Source organism: Parasteatoda tepidariorum, chromosome 2 (genome assembly GCF_982258835.1).
Source record: "Parasteatoda tepidariorum strain Cologne lab strain chromosome 2, Ptep-v5.0, whole genome shotgun sequence".
Taxonomy (NCBI): Eukaryota; Metazoa; Arthropoda; class Arachnida; order Araneae; family Theridiidae; genus Parasteatoda; species Parasteatoda tepidariorum.
This window is the reverse complement of record NC_141756.1, coordinates 60,157,655-60,180,359: the sequence shown is the minus strand read 5'-3', so window position 1 is coordinate 60,180,359 and position 22,705 is coordinate 60,157,655. Positions and strand designations below refer to the sequence as shown.

The following is a 22,705-nucleotide window of genomic DNA, read 5'->3' as shown; positions in this document are numbered from 1 at the left end:
AAGAATTCATCTGAATTTTAATACGTGTGGTGATTAGATTTACTTGATAGATTCACATCGAAAGAATTTTGACTTGTGATTTTCAATAAACATATCGTTTTGTAAATCAAACAACTATCCAAAGCATTGATACATTTGTAATAGCGATAGAACTTTAAAATCAGTAAAATATTTATTGCTTCATATGCATTCATAAACATTTTCGTTCAATGTATATTGTTTTTAAAATAAACAAATCCAATCAATATTTGATTGTTAAATACATTTCTTTTGTGTTATAAATTTTTCTTATATCCTTTCTATATTCCATAAAAGACCTGGAACGATGAATATTATCCTAGCATAATAACAAATTACGCTTTTAGTTTTTACTGTATTATACATCATATGAGTTTTATTAAAGAGACTGACCTAAGTTGTTAAACTAGGCCTTCAATGTATTATGCTTATAATTTGTATTGTATGTACTTCTATTTCTTTTTATAACATTAAATCATTTCTGATAACCACAACATAGTAGTGATGATATGGAAATCTATCCTGATCTATACCTCCTTCAGCACACGTGCAAATCAATGTCTTAGATTAATAACAGATGATATTATATAAAAGTTTAGTCTTTGTAAAAGGATCTTAAATGGAGCCCACCAACAAAGGACGTTCATTGGCCTGTGTTATTAGAACCAGACTTTTAATGCCAAAGGTTTTTAACATTTATATTTCTTTCATAATTGTTAACTAAAATAAATTCTGAAAATCACAATATAATAAACATTTTAGTATTATATTATGACATTATAATTTTGAACAATATGAAGATTTTATATGTTATTGGTAAATTTTTAATTTAAGCTTTGATTCTGTTTAAAATTTTAAAAAAATCGACTTCTATTTAAATTTCTTATTAGTTCATTACTTTTGTTTCAAGATTTCTATTTCTTAATGATAATTATTTTTTAATTCAAGGTATTTATTACGTGATTATTGATCTATACGTAATATAAATATTTATTTTTTATAACACTAACTTGAAAATTTCTGAAACACTTATTAATAACTGTTGTTTTGTATACTTTTTTTTTGAATTATACTACTAAATCTAATTTTTGGCAAAAATTTTTTTAAAAAAAGACTGAAATAAGTGAATTATTGACTAGCTTGTGTCATCTTAAACTTTCGGGTTAATATTTGAACTTAGTTTAAAAGTTTGATTTAAAACATTTCTGACAAATACAACTTAATAGTTATGACAGGGAGATTTAACTTTATGTGAAACATCTTTGTATACACCATTATTTCACACTAGTTGCAAACAATAGTTAAGTTTATCTGAAACGATTTTAAACTTGATGGCAAAGGTTGCTGTCACTATGTGTAATTATATTACTACAAATTTAAATATTTCTGTCCAACATGGAAAATTTTTTATTACAACAATATCTGCAGATTAAAATATTAGTGAATTTCTTATTTTTGAATGTAAACAAATAAAAACGCTTTAAACTTTATCATTACTAGTTCATTTCTTGTTTTGTTGCAACATTTTTGTTTCTTAATTTTTTTAAAAAATTTAAGTTTTATATATATATTTTACAATAAAATGATATTGTTGTGTTAAAACATTTTTTTTACTTAAATACTATAATTGTATAGTTGTGATGGAATACTAAAGCTCCCACTTGTAGCAAAATTATAATAATATCTTTCTCTCTTTTTAACACAAACTCATTTCAGGTAAGTATGTTATCTATTTATAAATATTTCTCCCATGTGGCACCATGGTATTTCTCTATATATTAGCAACACTGTTTAGTGTTTCAAAGTAAATTTTAAACAGCATAAGTGCTTCACAGTAGAATTCAAGAAAAGTGGCTTGACAACTATTTTCTTTCTATTGCTAATACTATTAATGCTAATATAGAATTTCAAATAACTGGTAAAATAAAAAAAAATTTTGAAAAAAATAATTCAACAAGTAGCTTTTCATACCGAAATGTTAACTATATAAAAACTTGCAGTGCCTACATCGCCAAGCTACCACAGCACCTCCACATACCAGGCCAGTGATTCTCAAACTTTTTTTTGTTGCGGCACACTTATAACGATTTCGAAATTTGACGGCTCACAATGAAAAAAATTAGATTAAAAGTTGTTTAATTACCTATTTTACTCTGTGTTATATAGTTTGTGATAATAATTTTGAATGTGAAATAAAATATTATGTGCTACAAAATCACATTTATTAAGGGATTAATTATTTCTTTCGACCAATTTTTTATTATTTAGTAACAGATTTTTATTTTTTTGCTAGTTATTAATTGTTTGCTTGTTTTCTGTAGTTATTAACTGTTATTTTTTGTGGTTTCTTGTGAACTAGTTTTTTTGCTAATTGTTAGCTTAATATTTGTTGGTAATCCTTTAATTTTTTTTTATATGTTTGTTTTTTTAGTTATCCTTTGTTAATTTGTTTATTAATTGCATAGCTTACTTTAATGATTAGCTCTTACAACATTTTTTAAAATCACGTGTCATTTACAATTTGAACACTTCCATCTTATTTTAAGATTGTCAGAGACAATATAATCACCGACAAAGATGATCACACGGTTAAAGCGTGGAAAAATTACAAAAAGTATATATATACACTTTTCTTAAATTTAAACTTTAGTCATAATAAAAAAAAAGCATTATAATTTTTATTGTATCATTTCTAATATTAGGCGGCACATTTTAAGAATTTGGCGGCTCACAAAAGTGCCGCGGCACAGTGGTTGAGAATCTCTGTACCAGGCAGTGGATGCTCAGACTTTAAACCGAATGGCCCTTTTTTTTTCTCCTCGTAATTAATCAAATTTGTTTGTCCATGTGCTATTTGTAAATTAATAAAAATATTTGGCACTAAGCTTTACAGTTAGTTATGCATTAAATATTTATTTAGAGTCATCTTGTAATTTTATAGAAATAAACACCATAAATAAAATATGGTTTTATTATATGTAATTAAGTTTGGTAAAGTTTAATAATTTTTTCATGATACCTTAGAGCATGGCCTAAAATTAATTTATTCACATAAACCCGCTTTTCAGTTAAGTATTTTTTATTAATTGTGTGTGGGTAATTTTGAAAACCAGAATTTTCAGAAAATCGTTATCTTGTGAATGGGAAATTGAAGTGAAATATATAAATACTATATATTTTGGTTTTATTATCCAGTATTTGGAGGGATTTTTTTTACCATACAGTAATCTAATTTTTTCCTCTGTGTTAACTATTTTGCTAAAATTGTGATCAAAGTACATTCAACTGGGGCAACAGCTAAAAGGTGAAAAAAATTTGGTTAATATATTTTTTAAAACTAATTATGCTGTTAGGATTGGAGGTGGGTTTGAAGTATTAAAATATTTAAATACTGATGTGCTCTGCATTCGACTTGATTACCGTTAAAGTTTATATATTGTACAAGATAATTTTGAAAGGTGACATAGCTTCTCGCCAAAGGTGGCTAGTATAAAAATATCTTACAATATGTTCACTAATAAAAATTACCTAACTTCTTTTTTTTTTTTTTTTTTTTAAATGCTTAAACTGCAGCTAAGAAAAAAATCTCACAACTGGATTTTGATCTTTTTAGTCCTATCTAACATATGGTTATTTTTAATTTCTGTTAGAGGAACTGAGGAAGTTTCACTTTAAAATTTTTCATGTAAACAAATTAGCTTTCGTGAAAAATTTCACTATGAAAATATATTCATTACACAGTTGAAGTCAATTTGCTCATAAACATTGCACCACATACCATCTCTATCAAAATTGAAGCTGTGCTAATTTTTCTGAATTCTGGCAATCAAATTTTAAACTTATTTTGACTGTTTGTCATTGACATTTAAGCTTACAATGAGAAACATTTCAAAGATGCCATCTCATGTATTTGAAATGCTATCAAATTTACATTTTAAAAGATCTTATTATATTAAGATAAAGTTTCTCTCTTGAGAAAATTCATTATGAAAGTAAGTTTATTATATATTTAAAATCAATTAATTACGCTATTTACATGAAAAATTAAGCTTAAAGCAAGCTAAATATTTTTTTTTTTTAAGTTTAAAACAAATCAAAACTCACTCTGGGCAAGGAGGAAAAGAATAGTGTATAACGATTAATTTTTCGAAAATATGATTTCCAAAATATTTCAAAGAAAAACAATAAAAATTGTACTAAGCAGATTTTTATTTTTCTCTTTAATTTTGTTAAATATTTAAATATAAAACTTACTGAGATGATGGATGCATTTTAAAATAAACATTTAAATAGGAAAAATATGCAATAAGAAACAGAAGTTTTACTTTCTATCAACTAAACTTAAAAAATAAATAAGATGAACTGAAACTAATCATGATATTTTGCTTTATTATATGAAACAGCTTTACAAGTCTAGAAATATATATTCTTTAACAAGTAATGCAAAAATAGAATGGCCAAGAAATAAATACAATAGAACAAAAAATTAATTTGTTATCACTAATATATTTTTCTCAAAGATTCCGAAAGAGGAGAGCGTCTGCTTCTGGTTGCTAATGGCAACCAGAACTGACCTAACCGCACCGATCGTTCCTAAATTACGGTGTGAACTGAGATCACGTGACTAGTTCGCTTTCGTGTAACCAGTGTCACCGGTGCGAATATTGGAACGCAACCCATGTCACCTTTTTTAACAATATATCTATAAATAACTAAAACAAATTTTCACTTCAAAATCACCAGAATTACTTAATAACATTAATATCTTATGAAATTCGGCAAATTTGAGCTCAGAAATTATCTAATTTACTTCTCTTATTGAAAACAAAATTATTCGTTTGAAAATATCGCCTCGCAGAATAAACTGTAGTAAGCAGTTGCAAACTTTCTAACCGGAACTAGAGCAGGTATTGAGCTCGAGATTGGTATTGATTACATTTATATTGAAAACACCATCCATTAAAGGCATTCATATTAAAATTAGGAAATCTAATGAGAACCTAATTTGTGAAAGATATTTGTCCAAAAAACTCGTCATTCAGATTCTCGCTTAAATCTCTGAATTCGCAGATGCGATTTTTGTATACAGTGTGAATGGCATTTAAAAGAAACAGTCTATTGAAAATAATATTTTGCATATTTAAACATACTCTAACTGCAACTCTAACATTATAAGAGTGAAAACAAAGTTTTGTTGAAGAAGGAAAATAGCAAGATATTCAATTCATTTTAGTAATTAAACAAGCTGATGTAATGTATTAATTTATGCTGTTATATTTTTCATAATCTTCTGTTTTGAAGTACTTTGAATGCCTTGCCATTTTATGTAGCAGTTCTGAATTTATAAGGAAATACTGGGTAAGAATCACTGATGTTTTTATTTGCATGTCGATAAATTTAATAAGGTAATTTTATGCACGGAATTCTTTTGATTTTATACATTATTTTCTATGCTTTGAATTCCCATATAATCAGTTTTTCTGTTTGAAAGTAGATAAGTATATTAAAAAGGTAAATAATTTTTATCAATTGTTCTGTGACTATTTTTTTTTCTCTATTTTTAACTTGTTTGTGCCAGATTTTGTTATAACTTCGACTGTCAGCATTTATTTTTTTTGCTTTTAACTGCAGAATTATTTGTAAGACCTTGAACTAAATGAGAAGTATATAAATTTATTTAAAAGTTGTTTTATATATAATTAGTTTAATATAACTTTTGCACATATTACATCTGAACAGGTTTGTACAAGAATTGGAGAATAATTTCACTACTAATATGGTTTCAAATTAACTTTGTATCCTGAAATAATGGACTGACTGGTAAAGCTCAGTTAAAAATGTCATATTTACATATTTAAAAAAGAAAGATTTTAAGGTTCACTTTTAAGGTTAGGAACCAAGTTCACTAATTAAGTCTTAAAGCGTTTTCCCATTAGTATAATATGCAAACAATAATACAATATGTAATAATAATATGTAACTATTTACCTTTTGTAACTTTGGAAAAACAGTTGACTGCAACTGTTAAAAACCACTGTTTCATTAATAGTTTTTAAGCTAAATATTTGCGATATAAACGAATGGTGTTTGCGAGCATTTTTGTTAGTATTACTAAGAAGGGGCAAAATTCCCTTATCCTGTCTTGCAGTTCAATGCGACAGAAATAGATGTAAGAATTTGTTTTTTCTGCACTTTTACCGTGATCATATCATTGCATTTGCCTTTTCAAAGAAAGATTGTCTTCTTCAAATTCCTGATGAAGAAAAGATTTGATTTTCCTACTTATGCAATTGCAGTTTAAGGTCTCACCTTGTGTTTCACAACTGTGCAATCTTATATCAAATATTTGTGTTTTGTATTCACTTGATTTATTAAAACCCACTATTATGAGTAGTATTAAAGACTAAATTATACATTGGTATGCATAATCATGCAGATTTAAAGTCAAACATCTAGGTTCCTATTCACACAGTTTTAAATTCCAACAACAAGATAAATAATCGAGTGATTTCAGAGCTTAATATTGAGATTCAGATTTGTGTAATTTATAATTCATACAATGATAATTATGTCTCCACAATTTAAATAAAATCTTACATCAATATTTTTATTAAGTTGTTGATAACATTCTATGGATAAATGCTTCCCAAATATGCTTTTTTCTTGTTCAAAATTCAGGTATTTCTAAAATTATTTAAAAAGTAATTTTGCACATGACATTTTTTGATTTCTATTTTCAACTTCCTTGGTTTTTTTGCCATAATTCATTCTTGTGGTATAAATCAATATAGAGTTTTAGAAAAATAAAATTGTCTTAAAACATTTTTAATTTTCAAACAAATTTTGCCAAAATGAGGTAGCGATGAAAAGAATTGAAACTAAATGCAAGAGTCAATCAACTGTTTGCAGATAGTTTTTAATTTTATCTAAATCTATTAAAAGCTGTTAAAAATGAGGATCCTCAGATTATATTTATGATAATGTAATAAGAAATTAAATATTGTCTGCATCTTCCAAATATTTTTTTTATTTTTCTGTAATTTAAATAGTTTTATGTAATGTAATAATGTGTAATTATTAGTAAAAGAAATATTTCTGCAGGGGTGTGTCCAGACATTTTGTGAAAGGTCCGTTTTTGTAAAATTGTGAAAAAATTACTTGTAATTTGTGAATATAAAATAAATGTTAACTCACATTCTTTCAACCAGGATCCTGCTTTTGTGAATTTGTGCAAATAGCGTCCTGTTATTGCAAAAAAAAAATTTTAAAGGAGTTTTTAAATTGTAAAGAGATACAAGATTATGCTCAACACTGTAAAATTATAATAAAAGAAAATTAAATTTTAAAAGATGAACAGCAATTGCTGCTACTAAATTAGAGCTGCAACATACAAAAGCCTATACTGCTGAACGTGGAATATTTATTTTGGACGAATAAAGGAAGAGCTACCTGTCAAAAACAAAACTTAGTTCTGTTACACCTGTCTTTCTTCTCCCCCCTCCCCTAGGAAGGGTTTATTCGATTAACAAAACAGTAAGGATGATAAACAAATTTGTGAAGGGTCCGATTAAAAGATAAATTATATTGTGAAGGGTCTGTTTTTAAGTTAAAATATTTTGTGAAGGGTCCGTTTTTATGAAAAGATATCTTGTGAAGGTTGTTAACGGACTCAAATTTCTTCTAAACAGACCCCTGTTCTGTTAATGCAATTGTATTATTAGAAAAGCATTTTTTTTCTTTTTTTTTTCAGACTCATATGTCCTTTAAAAAAAAACTATACTAACTCTTAACTATTAAGAGCCTTGAAAACATCCAGTTACAATGGCAGTGTTTATATTCCTTAGGAGAAAAACCTGGAATGTTTTAGATTAGCTTAAAAAATGGTATACTGAAGGAAAATGTGGATAGAACTCAGTACCTCTGTTTCACCATGGCAATAACTCTAACTGCAATAACTACATTGCCACATATCATAGCATCCTCCTTAAAAAGAAACATTTTATTTTTTTATGCTTTTAAGATTTTATTGGTATTTTTTGTTCAATATTTAACTGATTCATTGCATAAATGTGTGCATTATATCAGGATTGTTCCACTAGTTAATAAATAAAAAAAATCCCATAAATTAAGTATGAATCATGTATAGGCCACATGTATCAATATCTGTATTCTGTTTTAGTAATGGTGCAAAGTGTTAACTTTTATTAAATTTAATTCACAATATTATTACTCTTAACTTTTTATTTAAATATGAATAATATTTTATTTGTGTGTTTCTTCTTTAGGATGGAATAAAATATGGGAGGTTGTTTCAGTTGTTTTAGTGGAGATGATAACAAATCCCTGGTAATTTTTATCTAACTTAAATGTTTCCAAATTTTTAACTTTTAAAGTGTTTTACTATTTGATTGTATTGATCATTGTACCATTTCAATTGTTTTGTGATATAATTCATCAATTTCTTATTTAAACAATTATTGTCTATTGTTGTATTTAAACTCAATTATTTAAAGTGGATTGACCTATAGTGTTTGTTTAGTAGATAGAAACATACTAGAGCTTGGAAGCTTAAAGTATCCCTTTGCCTAGTAAATGAAAGTTAATTAGAAATAAAGCTAATAAAAAACTAGCTTAAGAAATCTCATAGCTGTGTTTCAAATTAATAAAATTCAGTCATTAAATTTCAACATTATAACTTAGTAATTACATTGTAGTAATACTAATTCGTTTCAAGAAACGTAAATATTTTTCTTTTTAATTTAAGTTTTCTTTTTAAATAAAATGTTTTTTAACAAGGCATCTTCAAAATTAAATATAGTTCAAGGATTTATTTTAAAATTGAAAATGTAAGAAATTTATATGAGAAAAAATACATTTTCTCACTGAGGAACTTGAAAACCCTGCTATAATTTAATTTTATTGGAGAAAACAAAGTTTACAAAACTAAATTCTTTGTAATCTTCATCCCTCTTCCTTTTGTAGTCCGTTTTCAAGAATGGTTGCGCTCCTATAGTTGCACAATGTACAGCAATCATTAAACTTGTTTGTAGTCACTATAAAGTGATTATGTAGCTGTTAGCATTAATTTTTTGAGTGATTCATAATATGTTTATTATCACTACAGTAAATTCTTATTTTAAATTTTGGTCACGAATTTAGCCACTCAGTCTGTAATAATTCATTTATGTCTCTGTGACTGACTTAAGGTTATATATTACATAGTACCCTAATTATTTTGATCTTGATTGAATACTAAACATCTGTTGAACTGATTATTTGGTTGCTTAAGACCAATTATTCACTATTCAATTATCAAATTTTTTTAAATAATAATTTCACTTATTTTGAAGTTGACTTAAAAAATCCTAAAGCTGTAGCTCTTAAGAGGAAGCCATACCATGAGAGAAAATTTTCATCTCAAATTCTCTTTCACCTCCATTACTAATTTAAAAGTGAGTTCAAGCAAACCTAAAGTAAACCTTGAAGTTACACTCACTGAAAAAAGATTTCAAAATGCGAAAAGAAAAGAGAAAATATTGATTGGGAAAAACTTCTCCATTTAGTACTCCTAAGTTATCGTCTCATAATTGATTTTAATTTGGATATTTTAAAAATTTCTTTTTAGTATTTGAATCTTCATGGCTTACTCTAGGTTTGTTTCCATATTAAATTTTAAATAAGTTACGATAGTGAAAGAGAATTTGCTACGAAAAGTTTCTCCCGTGGCGCCCTCTTAACCAATGCAGTGGTCCGCAAAAGTGTCCTTAGTGGTTCAGCAAGCAAGTCTGTATTAAAATTCAATCTGCATTTTAAATTTAAAACTAAAAAGTCTTATAACCAAATGTGTCATGAACTGCACAAATCATGATATTTTTTAAGTTATTTCTTTAATTTTCCATATTATTTCCTTTAATGTTCATTTTAAATGTACAGTACAGAACCCGTTATCGGGAAATCAGAAAACCGGAACGAAATTCGATAAATTTTCCGGCCATTAAAAAAAATAATAATTTTTTCCTCATTAGATTTTAGGATTTTTCTTTCTTTAAGGAAAGATGTTTACCTTACTATCATTTTGGAAATAATCATTAGTGAATTACTTCGTTTTAAGATTATTTCCAAATATTATTTTTTTTTTAGTTGGGTTTAACAATAAGAAAAAACGGCTTTTGTATGCGATTCAGAAAATCGGAAAAATCAGTTATCCGGAATAGCGATGGTCCCGATCATTCCGGATAATCGGTTCCCTACTGTATATATCGCTGTTAAAAGGTGAAATCGGTTATTTAATAGAATAACTATGTATTTCATGAAATAATTCAAATATTTTTATTTAATAACTCTTATTTATTTTTTAGTCGGGTGAGCCAAATGAAAGATCTCAGTTGCTTGCAAACCCAGTGAGTAACTCAATTACTCGTCCTGGTTTCAGGTAAAAACTTTTTTTTTTCCCCTTTTCTTCTCATGTACAAAATGGAGGATTTTAAATGAATTTTTCCTTTAATTTTTTTCAGTCACGATATTTCAGATGTTTCATTTGGGCAAGTTGGTGATGAACAAGCTGCACTAAATAAAATTCTTCACCAGACTGCTATGTGAGTACTACAGAATTTTAAAATGTTAAAACAAAAATTATAATTTTTTAGTTATTGAAACATTTACAATTCTTATAAAAATTTTAGGTGTGTTATTTATTGCATTACTAATACTTTGAAATTAAACTAAATTGATAAGTTATGCTAATCCTATTTTTATTATTTTGTCTACTTTTTTATTTTTGACAATGCTATTTATTTTTGCTAATGTTATAAACTTTTTTTATTTTGACCTCTTAGAAGTAAATTTTCAAAATTTTAATTGCAGTGACATCATAGATGTATCAGCTATACCTACTCACATTGAGCAGAAAGACTATATCGATAGGGTCAAAGGGTATCAAAGAGGTCTAGCTAAATTGCATATAATGTGGCTAAAGAGAAACAGGTGCCTTTTGAAGGATGTACCTCTTCCTGAAAAAGTTACTGATATTGTAGATATGCAAATTCTGATTGCAGATATGTCATTGGTAAATATTTAATGCATTACCTTTTGATCAAATTATATGAATTGATGTTGTATTATAGTAGTTGGTATAGGTGTCTTGAAACATGTTAAGTGCAATTAAAACTTTCTTAAATGTACAAAATATTTTTCAATTTAACATTTAAATACAATACTTCAATTGAAATCTTATTATGAATGCTAAAACAATTCTGCTTTAGACTTTTTTTTTTAAATTTTTTCCTTCTGTCAAATGTATGTACTTCTACTTCAATTTTCGTGATCTCAGTATGTAATCTTCATCTGAATTGAATTGGTTTTGGTTTCTTGCTTAGCACTCTTTTGAGGGGTGGTCGAAGGTATATTTGTTTGTGGTATTTTACCTCCCTCCACAGAAACTGCTCCCACACTGGCAACGTGCTAACGCTTTCTCGATCATGCCATGTCTGTCAGTGCTACTACTTGAATTTCCAATTCTGTGCTCTTTCTTTTGTGAAGTTTTAGATGCTGTTTGGATTATTCACTATTTCTTGTTTTCTTTAGCTTATTGCATTATATTCTTTTTCTATCTATGTTTAGATCTTGAATGCCCCAACTTCTGCAAAAAAAATTTTTAAAAAAAAGTAATTAGTAATCCAGCAAAGTTGACTCAGCCTTTCATCCCTTGAGTGGGTTGATAAAACGAGTACCAAGCATGCTTGGGGACTAAACACTGGGGGTTCCGTGTTTGGCTGACTACCAAACCAGAACATCTGCTTATGCACGTCAGAGCCCAAGGTCAAGAAAACTGAGATGAGCACAGTAGGCCTTGACCCTCTATGGGCTGTTGTGCCACTGAGTCTAATTTAATTAGTAATAGACATTATAATTTGTTTAATTACCCCATATTTAATGGAATTTTATTTATTTTAAAATATTCTATGTTGTGTCACTATCACCTTTTTGTCACATAAAGTACATATTTCTTTTTCAAATGACAGAACATTTATTTGAAAATAACTATACCTATCTTAGCAGGAAACTTTTTCTTTAATTTTTAATGAACAAAAAAAAATTTTTTCTTCATGTCAATTCAATTTTATACATATAATAATGTTTGCATTGTAAAATATTAAGTTGTTAAAGTTATTTTAAACTTTACTCAAGTCCTATTTCTAAGTTTCTTGACTATTCTTCAACTTAATTTAAAGCTCAAACATTTAAAGATGTAAACAATTAGTTTTAAAACAAAAATAGATTGAGTGTGTATTCACAAACATAAAGTCGTCAATTATAGTTGGAAAGATTTAGGATCTAAAAAAACATGAATCATGGGAATCATGATGAAATTGCTTATAATGATTAAAATAAAGAAGGCAGATATTTTATTTATACATTTAAAACAGACGTGATTTTCTTTTGACTCTTAGCAGTATTCCAAACTTATTATTTTAAATTATGAATTAAATATAAAGATTAACAGTTTGTTGAACTGTCAATATAGTAAAAATAGCTGTAAAAAATTTAGTAGATATTTCCTTTTTTATACAAAATAATTTCAAATGCTTTTTTATTTATTTTTTCATGGTTTTAATTGATTTGCATTTTCAGACATGTAAGTTTATTTAAAAAAAAACATTAAATATTGAAATGACATATTTATTACTTGTTTTATAGATAAATGAAACTTTTAAAACTGTTCGTGAAGCTCTTGAAGATATTGAAGTTCAACCACAAGGAGATCTAGTCAGCAAGTTTGGTGCATCGTGAATAATTTGAAGCCTCTATGATCACATTATATATTAAGTGCTTGAGTTTCTAAAAATATACTTAATAATGCATTTATTAGGTTTTGTTTTAATACACACAACACAATATGTTAAATTTTCAACTGATTTGTCACTCTTAAAGTTTTGGCAATCAAACTTGATGTTTCCCATATTTTTAAATCAATATAATTATTTTTAAACACACAATTGTTTTATTTAAAGATTTTTATTTTTCTCTTATCAGATTTTATTACATTGTGTTTTGCACAAACTTGACAATTTTCTGTTACCTAGTGTAACAGAAAAAAATCTAATTTAGTTGAAAATATACATCTAGGTGGTAATAAAACTAATATTGAAAATTGGGATAATAAATTTTATTTTATACATTTTTATTGATCATTTCAATTTAAATTAATCTAGATTGACAAGTTACTTTAAATTTGTGAAATGTTTTAGGTCTAAGCGTTGAGTTATTATAGTAAATATTTCCATTATTTTAAAGAAAAATTTTATAAGATTTTTTAGTTTTTAATTTAAAACATAAATGTGCTACAAAAAAATTTTTTATTGCAGTTTTCAACCCATAACAAATATACGTCACATTTACTTGCCAAGCTTTTTCATTTGTAATTTTTACAGTTGATAACATATGTTTTTGAAGTCATCTCCTTTTGTTATTATAATTATGAGATGAAATTTTAATTATAAAAGACAAATGCTAAAAACAAACTGCATTTATTTATTATTATTAATATATAAAGGTTATGGTATTAACACAACACAAAATGCATATTTTTAATGTTAAAATGGTGTTGTTAAAGTTTTTTTTATATATAAATTTAATAAGTATGCATGTATTGTTGACATTTTTAAAAAAAGGTTAATTGATTTTGATAATAATTTAGAATGATGTTTAAAACTCATAGTTTAAGTTTTTGAATAATTTAGAAGATAGTGTCAGATTCCCAGTTATAAATATGAGATGACATTGGGGTGTAATGTACATTTAAAAAAAAAAAGCACTTTTTGATTTAATGAATGGATTTTAACGAATTAGAACTCAATCTTAATGGTTCAAGATGCTTACCTTAGATATGGTAATAATTTGTGCAAAAAATATTTTAATTTAAGAAGTTCTTTCTATTTTAAGGAAAGCGTTCTTCTAATAAAAGTGTTTATTCAGGAAAGAGCATTTTTGTCTTAATTTTGAAACTTAAAATATCATCTGCATTAATTGATTTAAACCATTAAGATTAAGTCCAAGTACGGGAAGATCCTCTTATTACATCATAAGTTATTCAGGGAGTGCTATTCCTATTTTGCACCCTTTAAATCCTCTCTCTTTAATACTCAACAGTCTGTTTCTATCTTCATAATGACCTAAAAACTCAAACTCTTGAAAATATTCCTTTAATAAAAAATTAATCTGTATAAATCCCTATAAATAATTAAAATGTGTCAAAAAATGCCCATTTAAAAAAAAAACCCAAATCTTAATAATATTCTATCAATATTCTTTCATTTAAAACCTTGTATGTTACAAAAAAATTACAAAATTAAATAAATTACAAAATTTAACTAATTGCATAACACTCACTCACAAATAATTTAGACATCATATACATTAACTTACATCATAGCTAAGAATCTCAATATGATCTAACAAAAATTTTAATTATAAATATACTTATGTTGATTAATCAAATTGTTTTAAACTTTGCAATGTTTGTTAAAAATATTTCTTGACTTTGGTTAAGAATAAACTTAATATTTAGAAGAAACTTGACTTTTTTATGATACTTCCAAACACACAATTTCAAAAAATAATTATTTGCTAAAAAACTTTTTTTTATCTTGCTAATTTGTCTTTGTTACCGCTGTCTTGTTATAGTTATGACATTTCTAATCAAGAATTTCAATGTTCTTGTTCTCTAGCTTTGTTAAGATTGTTATCGATGAATAAAGATGCCAAATAAGGTAATGAACTGTATATTTCTTAGTGTAATAGATCATATTCAGAAATAAAAACTATTTTAAGAATCAGTTTCTTACTTTATTTTTTCCAACAAAATACACATTATACCTGTTTTCTGAATAAAATACAGGGATGAGATTCTTCCGCGGATTCGCGGATTTCCGCTTTTCCTCAGATTTTTCCATTTTTCCCGCTAATTTCCGCCGAAATTTTTTTTTTTTTTGCACAAGTTAAAATATTTTATGAGGAATTTAATTTTCCGCGGAGCGAAATTATTGAAGTCCTCATTCCTTCCTCTGAAGTTTCTCTAAAAATCATTTCCTAGGGATAAAACTGGTTGACCTTTATACAGGGATGAGATTTTTTTCGCTTTTTTTTCTCGAATTTCAGCCTTTTTATCAAAAACTCAGATTCTCTAAAAGTTTCGTTTTTTTTATTTATTTATTTATAAATATCCCGTTTTTTTTTTTAAAAAAATTAAGTCGTTGAAGTCAAATTATTATATTTATTTACGATTTTCAAAGAAAAACAGAAAATTCAAACTACGTCCTAGCTGCTAATCCTTCCGCATGTTCACTTATATTAGCTATTTTCTCCGATTTCACGCATAGAAAATAAGATTTTCCGTATTTTTTATCCGTCGGCCGGATAGCTCGTATTATCGTAATTTAGACGTCGCTGCTTCTTGTATTCTGGAGAGAAAGCATATATTTATTTGCTCATTCAATTTATCTTGTAAATTTTTACTTATTGTGTAAACAAGAAACAACTCAAACAATCCTTTTAGAAATCCCAAGTCCCGACTCTGCAAATATCTCGATTTTTATTCACGCGATTTTAATATCAATAATCGATTTTCGTATTTACCTGATTTAAAAGTTGCGCATTGCAATTCTTATTTACGCTTTTTAAATATCGTACATTATGACTCGTATTTACGAGATTTAAAAATCTAATATCGTATTTTGTATTTTTGCATTTTTAAAATCGCGATTTTATTATCAAACATCGATTTTCGTATTTACCTAATTTAAAAGTTGAACGTTGCGATTCTTATTCAGGCCATTTAAATATTGAACATTGCGATTCTTATTTACGAGATTTAAAAAACCAATTTCGCGGTTTATATTTACGAGCTTTTAAAACCCTATGTAGCTACCCGAGCTTAGAATCCAATGTCGTGATTCGTTTTTGCGGTTGTAATATCGCGCGATTTTAAAATTATGCATCTTGATCTAAAAATTACGCATCATGATTTGTATTTTCGCATTTTTTAAATTCGATGTAGAGTTTTATATGCACGTGATTTAAAAGCCTCATATCGGGATTTATAATCACATGGATTACAAGTTTGAACAAAAATTAGACAAAAAAAGTGCAATTTATATATATATATATATATATATATATTCTTGGATTTCCTCTTTTTTACTCTCTGACTACTCTCATCCCTGAAAATAAATTCCTAACTTAAAATTTATGAGGCAATTAGAAGTTAAAAAATACACAATTTTAGGAATATATAAAATGGATGATATTTAAGGGCCATACCATTATTTCACTTTGTTTATAATTTCCTTTGATATTTGTCATGTCAATAACAAATATTTGGAAAAGTTTGTAAAATTTCTATCTTGAATTATAATCAGAAAAATAAATCAGTTTTCTTCAATTTTGCATAACAACCTGTTTCACACTATCATTAATTTAAATGCAATACAAGCTTTAAAAACGAAAAAAAGAATAAGGTAAATCATTATTTAAAATAGGAAAATTAACAATGTTTCCTATTTTTAAATTTCATGTTTGGTATGTTGCAAATTACTTTTTGTTTTACATTTTCATAGTTTTTCTTTCTTTTTATGGGCATAATTTTGTAATTACTTTAGAGTTCTACCTATATCGACATTTAGAAAGTTTTATTAGTTAAAATTGGGTGCTTGTCATTTTTAATTTTTCAGGATACTATTAATTGTCAATTTTGTGTTAGGTCACTTCCTTGTTTATATTTATGCTCTTGTTTTTGACAATGAACAATTTTTGCTCCAATGATAAGCATTGGTGATCCCTAGCTTATCACAGGCAGGGCAAATAACTTAGTTTATTTTTATTAAATTTGTCACTTTATATAATCTAGGTTTATTTTGAGATTGTTGGGTTGAAATTTTAGCTTCATCAGGAAAAAATTTTGATTTTGTGGCAGATAATTATTATAATTTTGATTAATTAAACAAGTTGTTAATAGATAACTGCCATGGTGTCCAGTTTTAATATTGTTATCTATACCCACTAAATTTCGATTCTGGCACTTTTTGTTTCTTTTCATTTTGAAGTAAGACAAGGAGGTGGACATCATGAATAATTTTAGAAACAATTGTAAGCCATTTTATAGGGACTTGGAGTTCCTATAGAGCCAAAAGAGTTTGAATCTGTGGGAACAATCCCATTGCAGAGCTCTAAGTTGTCCTTAATTTCCTTTTTTAAAAAAATGCCCTGAAATTCTTGTTTAAGTTAACAGAAAGAATAAATTTTATCTAAAAAAGAATGGAAAAAATTTCAAATTCTAAAATGTTATACGCTCATTATCATACTCTGTTTTTCACTGGAGAATCCTGGTTTTTAGCTATAACTTAACGATGTTCCATTTTTAGACTATTTTCTCTCTTTTTTTTGTAAATAAAAAAACTGAAATTTTTGTATAACCTAAAAATCTGAGTTTTCTTAAAAATGTTTCTTTTTCCACTTAAGTGCAGGAACTACTAATACTATTACCAATTGTATATCTGCGAATCCATGTTGGTATAGCAGGGGTGATTGTGAGCCTAACTCAAAAATCCTAAAAATTTCTTGAGTAAAATCATTAATGACCCACTTCAAAAAATTAATATCGTTATAAATTTAAATCATGGATATTTTCAAAACATGAAATTCTAAATAAATTATATGCAGCATTATTTAAATGAATAATTATGTATAAGTTTACTTCTATCTGTAATCACATTTATTATTCTAACAAAAAAAATATTTACCTAGTTCTAATATTTTTAAGCAAAATATAGTAGAATTTTTAAGCATAAATGTGATCGATTTCTTGAAACTTCTGGACCTTGGATTTCCGGATCACGGTTAGCAAAAGATCAGGATTTTTTTCCGGAGTACAATCATTTCTGGTATTGTACAAATTGCTCCCATTAGAGAATCAGCATCCTTAAATTGTCATTAAGTTTGGAAGTAATTTCGTCCTTAATTTTTAATATTTAGACTTCCAGCCTGGCATAGGCAAACCCTCAATTATACATTCATTACTTAAATGTATGTTTGTATCTTAACGGTAAAATATGAGTTTAATTGAACGCCACATTTCAAATCATGGGTTGCAAAAACTGTTTCAATTGATGTCTGACGTCACAAAATACTTTTCCTTTGTCAGTATTCATATTTATATTGAAATCACCATCAAGACAGTAATTATAATTTAATAATAAAAATACTTTAAATTATTGTTATGTATATACATTAAAAATGTCTGCTGGTGAAAATTAAAAGGATTCTAAAAAAATTATCAAACAGCAGCTGTCGCCATAGCAACACATGCACACTGTTTACTATTACTCTTAAATACAGTTGAAATGTGTGATGACATCCAAATAAGGTGAGCACGCCATTAAACTCAAAACACCAATTTTGGCAATGTGGAAAAGCCTTTTTGGTTTAAGGCAAGTTTCTTATGGTTTATTTAAAACAAAAGGTTAAATAATATTGTAAGCCCCTAAATTAAATGTAATTAAACCATTTGAAACTAATTTTTTTTTTACTATTGATTAATATTAATTAATAATACATACTATTATATAATTAGGAATTCAAGAAAGTATAATAATTAAAGCTATTGTTGCATTGATATCAATTGTTTGGATGGAAAAAAAAATTTTGAATCAATAAAAATTTTAATATTAAAAACAATACATTTTTTGAATTAAGAAATATCTAAAATTAATGAATGGTGAAAACGAAACAAATGACTAATTATAAACATATAAAATAGCAAAGGTATGTTTAAGTTTGAGAAAGAAAAGTACAAATAACTTTTTTGTCATTTATTTTAATATAATGGAACTTCAAATAAAACTTATTTTTCTTTGCCTACTTCAAAATAAAAAATTTTGAAAAAAGTAACTTTAAAAATATTTAAAATAAATTTGAAATATTTTTTCATAAACAATTTTTTCTTAAATTTATAGTACAAAAATTTCAATCTAAAAATATTATAATATGAATATAAGTGCATTACATGAATACAATACAAATTTGTTTACCCTAGTAATAAAAAATAACAACAATTAAACTGAAAGAATAAAATTTAGAAAACACCTCATTCCTATTTATACTTTTGATTGTAACAAGCGTTATGTATATTTAACAAGCAAAAAACAAAAATTGAAAAACTATAACTCTTTCAATAACTACATGAATCAACTAATATTAAAAATTAACAAAAACATTAAATCAATGGTCTACTTTATTTTTAGAATTTTTATGAGACATCAGGATTTCATTTTAAAATTGCTGGCATTAATTTATCCTACATAGGTATTTTTATGGATCTTCGATTCTATATTAACATTTAAAAATTACAGATTAATGTTTATTTAAAGTAATACAAATTCCTGTTAGAAACTCCAAACTCAAAATTATAAAAATTTAATATAACTACATATTTTTTCATTTGGGTACATTCAAACAAAAGAAATTTATATAAATAGAAAATGCACTTATTAAAAAAAAAAAAAAAACGGCTTTATTATTTGAAAAAAATTTATGTGGTTTTAACTGTGCTCGAATGGTTTAAACCAGCCAACCCTGTATGTGTGACATACTGGTTTGACTGCATTTGCACTTAATAATTAAGGCCTTAAAATTTAAAAATTTTAATAACTGGAATTTTCTAAAAACTAAACTTTTTTCATAAAACTATATTCAACTAAAAATTTAACAAAATTTTTTTGAACATTTTTATTAAAAAAATTAAATACTTGTTGTATTATTTTACAATAAAAATGACTTTCCTGAGATGCAAGTATGCTATTGAAATAAGGGAAAGGAAAAATTAAATAACTTTTGCTATAACTGATCTTTATTAATATTCATTCATTTGCTAAAAATCACTGATTCATTCATTTGCTAAAATTCACTGATTCATTCATTAACAAAAGTACAAAATATTATTAGTATTAAAGTACATAATATACATTAACAAGTACAAAAATATTTAAATTTACATTTGACAATATTATTCTATTGCATGACAGTTTTCATCTAATTTTTGCTAGTGCTGCTGCTCTGCGTTCTGTGTTTTGGAATAAGGCTCTAATTAGATGTTTTACTTCTTCAGAAGTAAAGTGGGTGGCGAGAGGACCTTTGCCACTAGACCACCGGTCAACAATTTCTCTCATGCTTGCACTTAAAATTAGTTGAAGTTCTTGGAATTTAAACCACCTTTTCACATAAAAGTGGACAAAATTTCTTTTATCTGAAGATGAAGTCTGTAAAATACAAAAAGTAATATGTAAAAGTATAGCAAAGAAAAAAAACATGTTTTATGTTTCCTTCAACGAAACTTCTAAGTTATTGTATCTTATCTATATTTTGCCATTTGACTAGCATATGTGTTCACTTGACTGTTATTGATTTATAATTTATTGTTTGACCTAGCATTCAAGTAGTGAGTATTCTTTTTACGTGTATATCAAGGTGGATGTATCATAATAATAATAATATTAATTCAATTTAAAAAACAAATATTTTTATAAATATCAAAAAACATACGTCATGAAACAAATACTACCCATGTTTTCAGATATAAGTTGCGGTTTTATGCTGTATTTTAGCTAAACAGTGCTATTTAAAATCATTGATGATATTTTCTTTAAACTAATATCTAAAATCAATTCAATGTATAAATAATATTGTTTTGAATTAGCATTAATATTTTAAGAGATATTCAGTATACAAAAATGAATGTCGCAAATGCAAAATTGTCAAATTTCTTTTTGCATACTCTATAAAAAACTAGATAAAATTCTTTAAATTTTATTCTTTTTAGTTTTCGTATTTGAAATAAAATTTTTTAAAGAATTCAAATCTAACCACATGGTTTTTTTAGTTTAAATTAGTTAAGTGTTTCTACTCCAGAAACCTGTACCTGTACAGTGCAGAACAAAAATACAAAGTTTTGTTTTCCTTCTTTCTAATAAACACATTTGTAGGGCTCGCACAAAGCATTTACAAAATGCGATAAAATCGTAAATTAAGTAAACGATTTTTTCTAATTGTTAAGAAAAATATAGATCACTCTTGATCTTGAAAATTACACCAATACGAGCAAAGGCTTGGTAAAAGTCCGAAATGGAAACATATTAAAGCGTACTTTGGACTTTTATCAAGTCACTTTGGTAAATCCTAAGTTTTATCAGTAAATCCTAGGCACAGTAATATATCTTTTTGGTAACAATATCAAAAAAATTATTCATGAATTTCACTATTAAATAAAAAGAATATTACTTAAGCAAAAATACAGGATTGAAAAAAATTTCTGGAATTTTATATTTCATCGTAAAATGATAAACTGATTACTTAGTATCAGTCGTCTCGTTTCAGCGTTAATTTTTAACTGGCTATTATTACCTTTTTAAAAACAGACAGATGGTTATTGTTGTTATTTTACATCACACTAGAGCTGCACAATGAGCTGTTGGCGATGAACAGATAGATGGAAGAGGGAGAAATGAGACAGTGTTTTTTGCTCTTGCTACCCTTTATTTTTTGTTTCTACCAAATCCTTTGTATTCCGTCAATCAAATAATTTAGAATTGCTTAAGGAGAAGAAGAAAAAAATATTGTAGATTGGTTGCAAGCAACAAAATTTCCTAACTCTTGGTAGTTATGGTAAAAGCGCATTTTAAACAGATTTGTACTAAAATTCTTAAAATCTATGATTTTTATTACTGAACCATAACTTTGATTTTGAAAAAATAATAATTACAGATGAATCATAATTTTTGGAATCCTTGCATGTAAGGATATTTAGAAAATAATGTTTTTGAAAATTGCCTGACCATCCACTGCCAAACTAAAAATGAAAATTGAACACAACAATTGACAAACGTTTCAACCATTTTTTTGTCAAACGTTTGACAAGATCAAAAATGCTTCTGTTCTGTTATTGGTTAATGAAAAAGAAATTTCACGCAAGGTGTATGTTACTTACCATGAATAGATCTGGGCTTTGCTTTAATAAAATATCAAAAGTACTATCTAAATGAGCAGCAGCTTCAGCCGCAATGTCCTCCATGGATGATATTCGAATAATCATTTCTTCAAAACAAGTATTTAACAGAGTTCCTATTGCTTTAAAATAAACTTCAACAGGCAAAACATCAGACCACACTTTTTTCAGTAACTGCAATTGATACAGACATTGACGAATAGCCTTTTCAGCCTTCATAACTGCTCCATCATCAATAAGCATACTACCACAAGCTATAATATAGGGAAAATCAATGTTTAAAAAAATCAATTGTGTAACGTTTTGTACAATTACTGAAGTATTCAAATAGCATATATATATATATATATATATATATATATATATATATATATATATATATATATATATATATATATACATACACACACACACGTAAAGTGTGCCAGGATTATAAACTTAAGAAAAGGCAAGAGACTTCATAAAAAATCAGGATTACAATCTCATGTCTTCGTTCGCCACGAAATGGTGTTGTTCACAAGAGCATTGGCGGAAACAGACCTTCATTGCTGCAGTTATTTCAGTTGTCATCAATCTTCCAAATTGGCGAGCAACCTTTCTGCTGCTCATTCATTTCCTTTTGTCAATCTGATCAGC

The 22,705-nt window shown here is 26.6% G+C and overlaps 2 protein-coding genes across 2 annotated transcripts in view; one reads left to right on the top strand and one right to left on the bottom strand.

The window, feature by feature from the left end:
- The first annotated feature begins 5,169 nt into the window (after window positions 1-5,169).
- Window positions 5,170-14,852, top strand: LOC107444644 (ragulator complex protein LAMTOR1). The gene is made up of 6 exons (XM_016058856.4): window positions 5,170-5,376; window positions 8,304-8,364; window positions 10,377-10,450; window positions 10,533-10,613; window positions 10,882-11,083; window positions 12,715-14,852. The coding sequence occupies exons 2-6, from the start codon at window positions 8,317-8,319 to the stop codon at window positions 12,805-12,807; spliced, it is 498 nt and encodes a 165-aa protein (XP_015914342.2). The 5' UTR covers window positions 5,170-5,376; window positions 8,304-8,316; the 3' UTR covers window positions 12,808-14,852.
- A 5,048-nt stretch (window positions 14,853-19,900) lies between these two features.
- Window positions 19,901-22,705, bottom strand: part of Zw10 (Zeste-white 10 kinetochore protein) — a 33,429-nt gene continuing 30,624 nt past the window's right edge. Inside the window, exons 7-8 of the mRNA XM_087157405.1 lie at window positions 22,052-22,323; window positions 19,901-20,327 (exon numbers count right to left, since the gene is read on the bottom strand). Coding sequence (XP_087013531.1) covers window positions 20,097-20,327; window positions 22,052-22,323 — 503 coding nt within the window. The 3' untranslated portion in view covers window positions 19,901-20,096. The remainder of the gene's footprint in view (window positions 20,328-22,051; window positions 22,324-22,705) is intronic.

What these genes read in the sequence shown, in the direction of transcription:
- LOC107444644 (XM_016058856.4), top strand. Translation starts at nt 8,317, where the DNA reads ATGGGAGGTTGTTTCAGTTGTTTTAGTGGAGATGATAACAAATCCCTG. An exon ending in GAGATGATAACAAATCCCTG is followed by an intron (nt 8,365 to 10,376) that starts GTAATTTTTATC and finishes TTTATTTTTTAG; the next exon opens with TCGGGTGAGCCAAATGAAAG. An exon ending in ATTACTCGTCCTGGTTTCAG is followed by an intron (nt 10,451 to 10,532) that starts GTAAAAACTTTT and finishes AATTTTTTTCAG; the next exon opens with TCACGATATTTCAGATGTTT.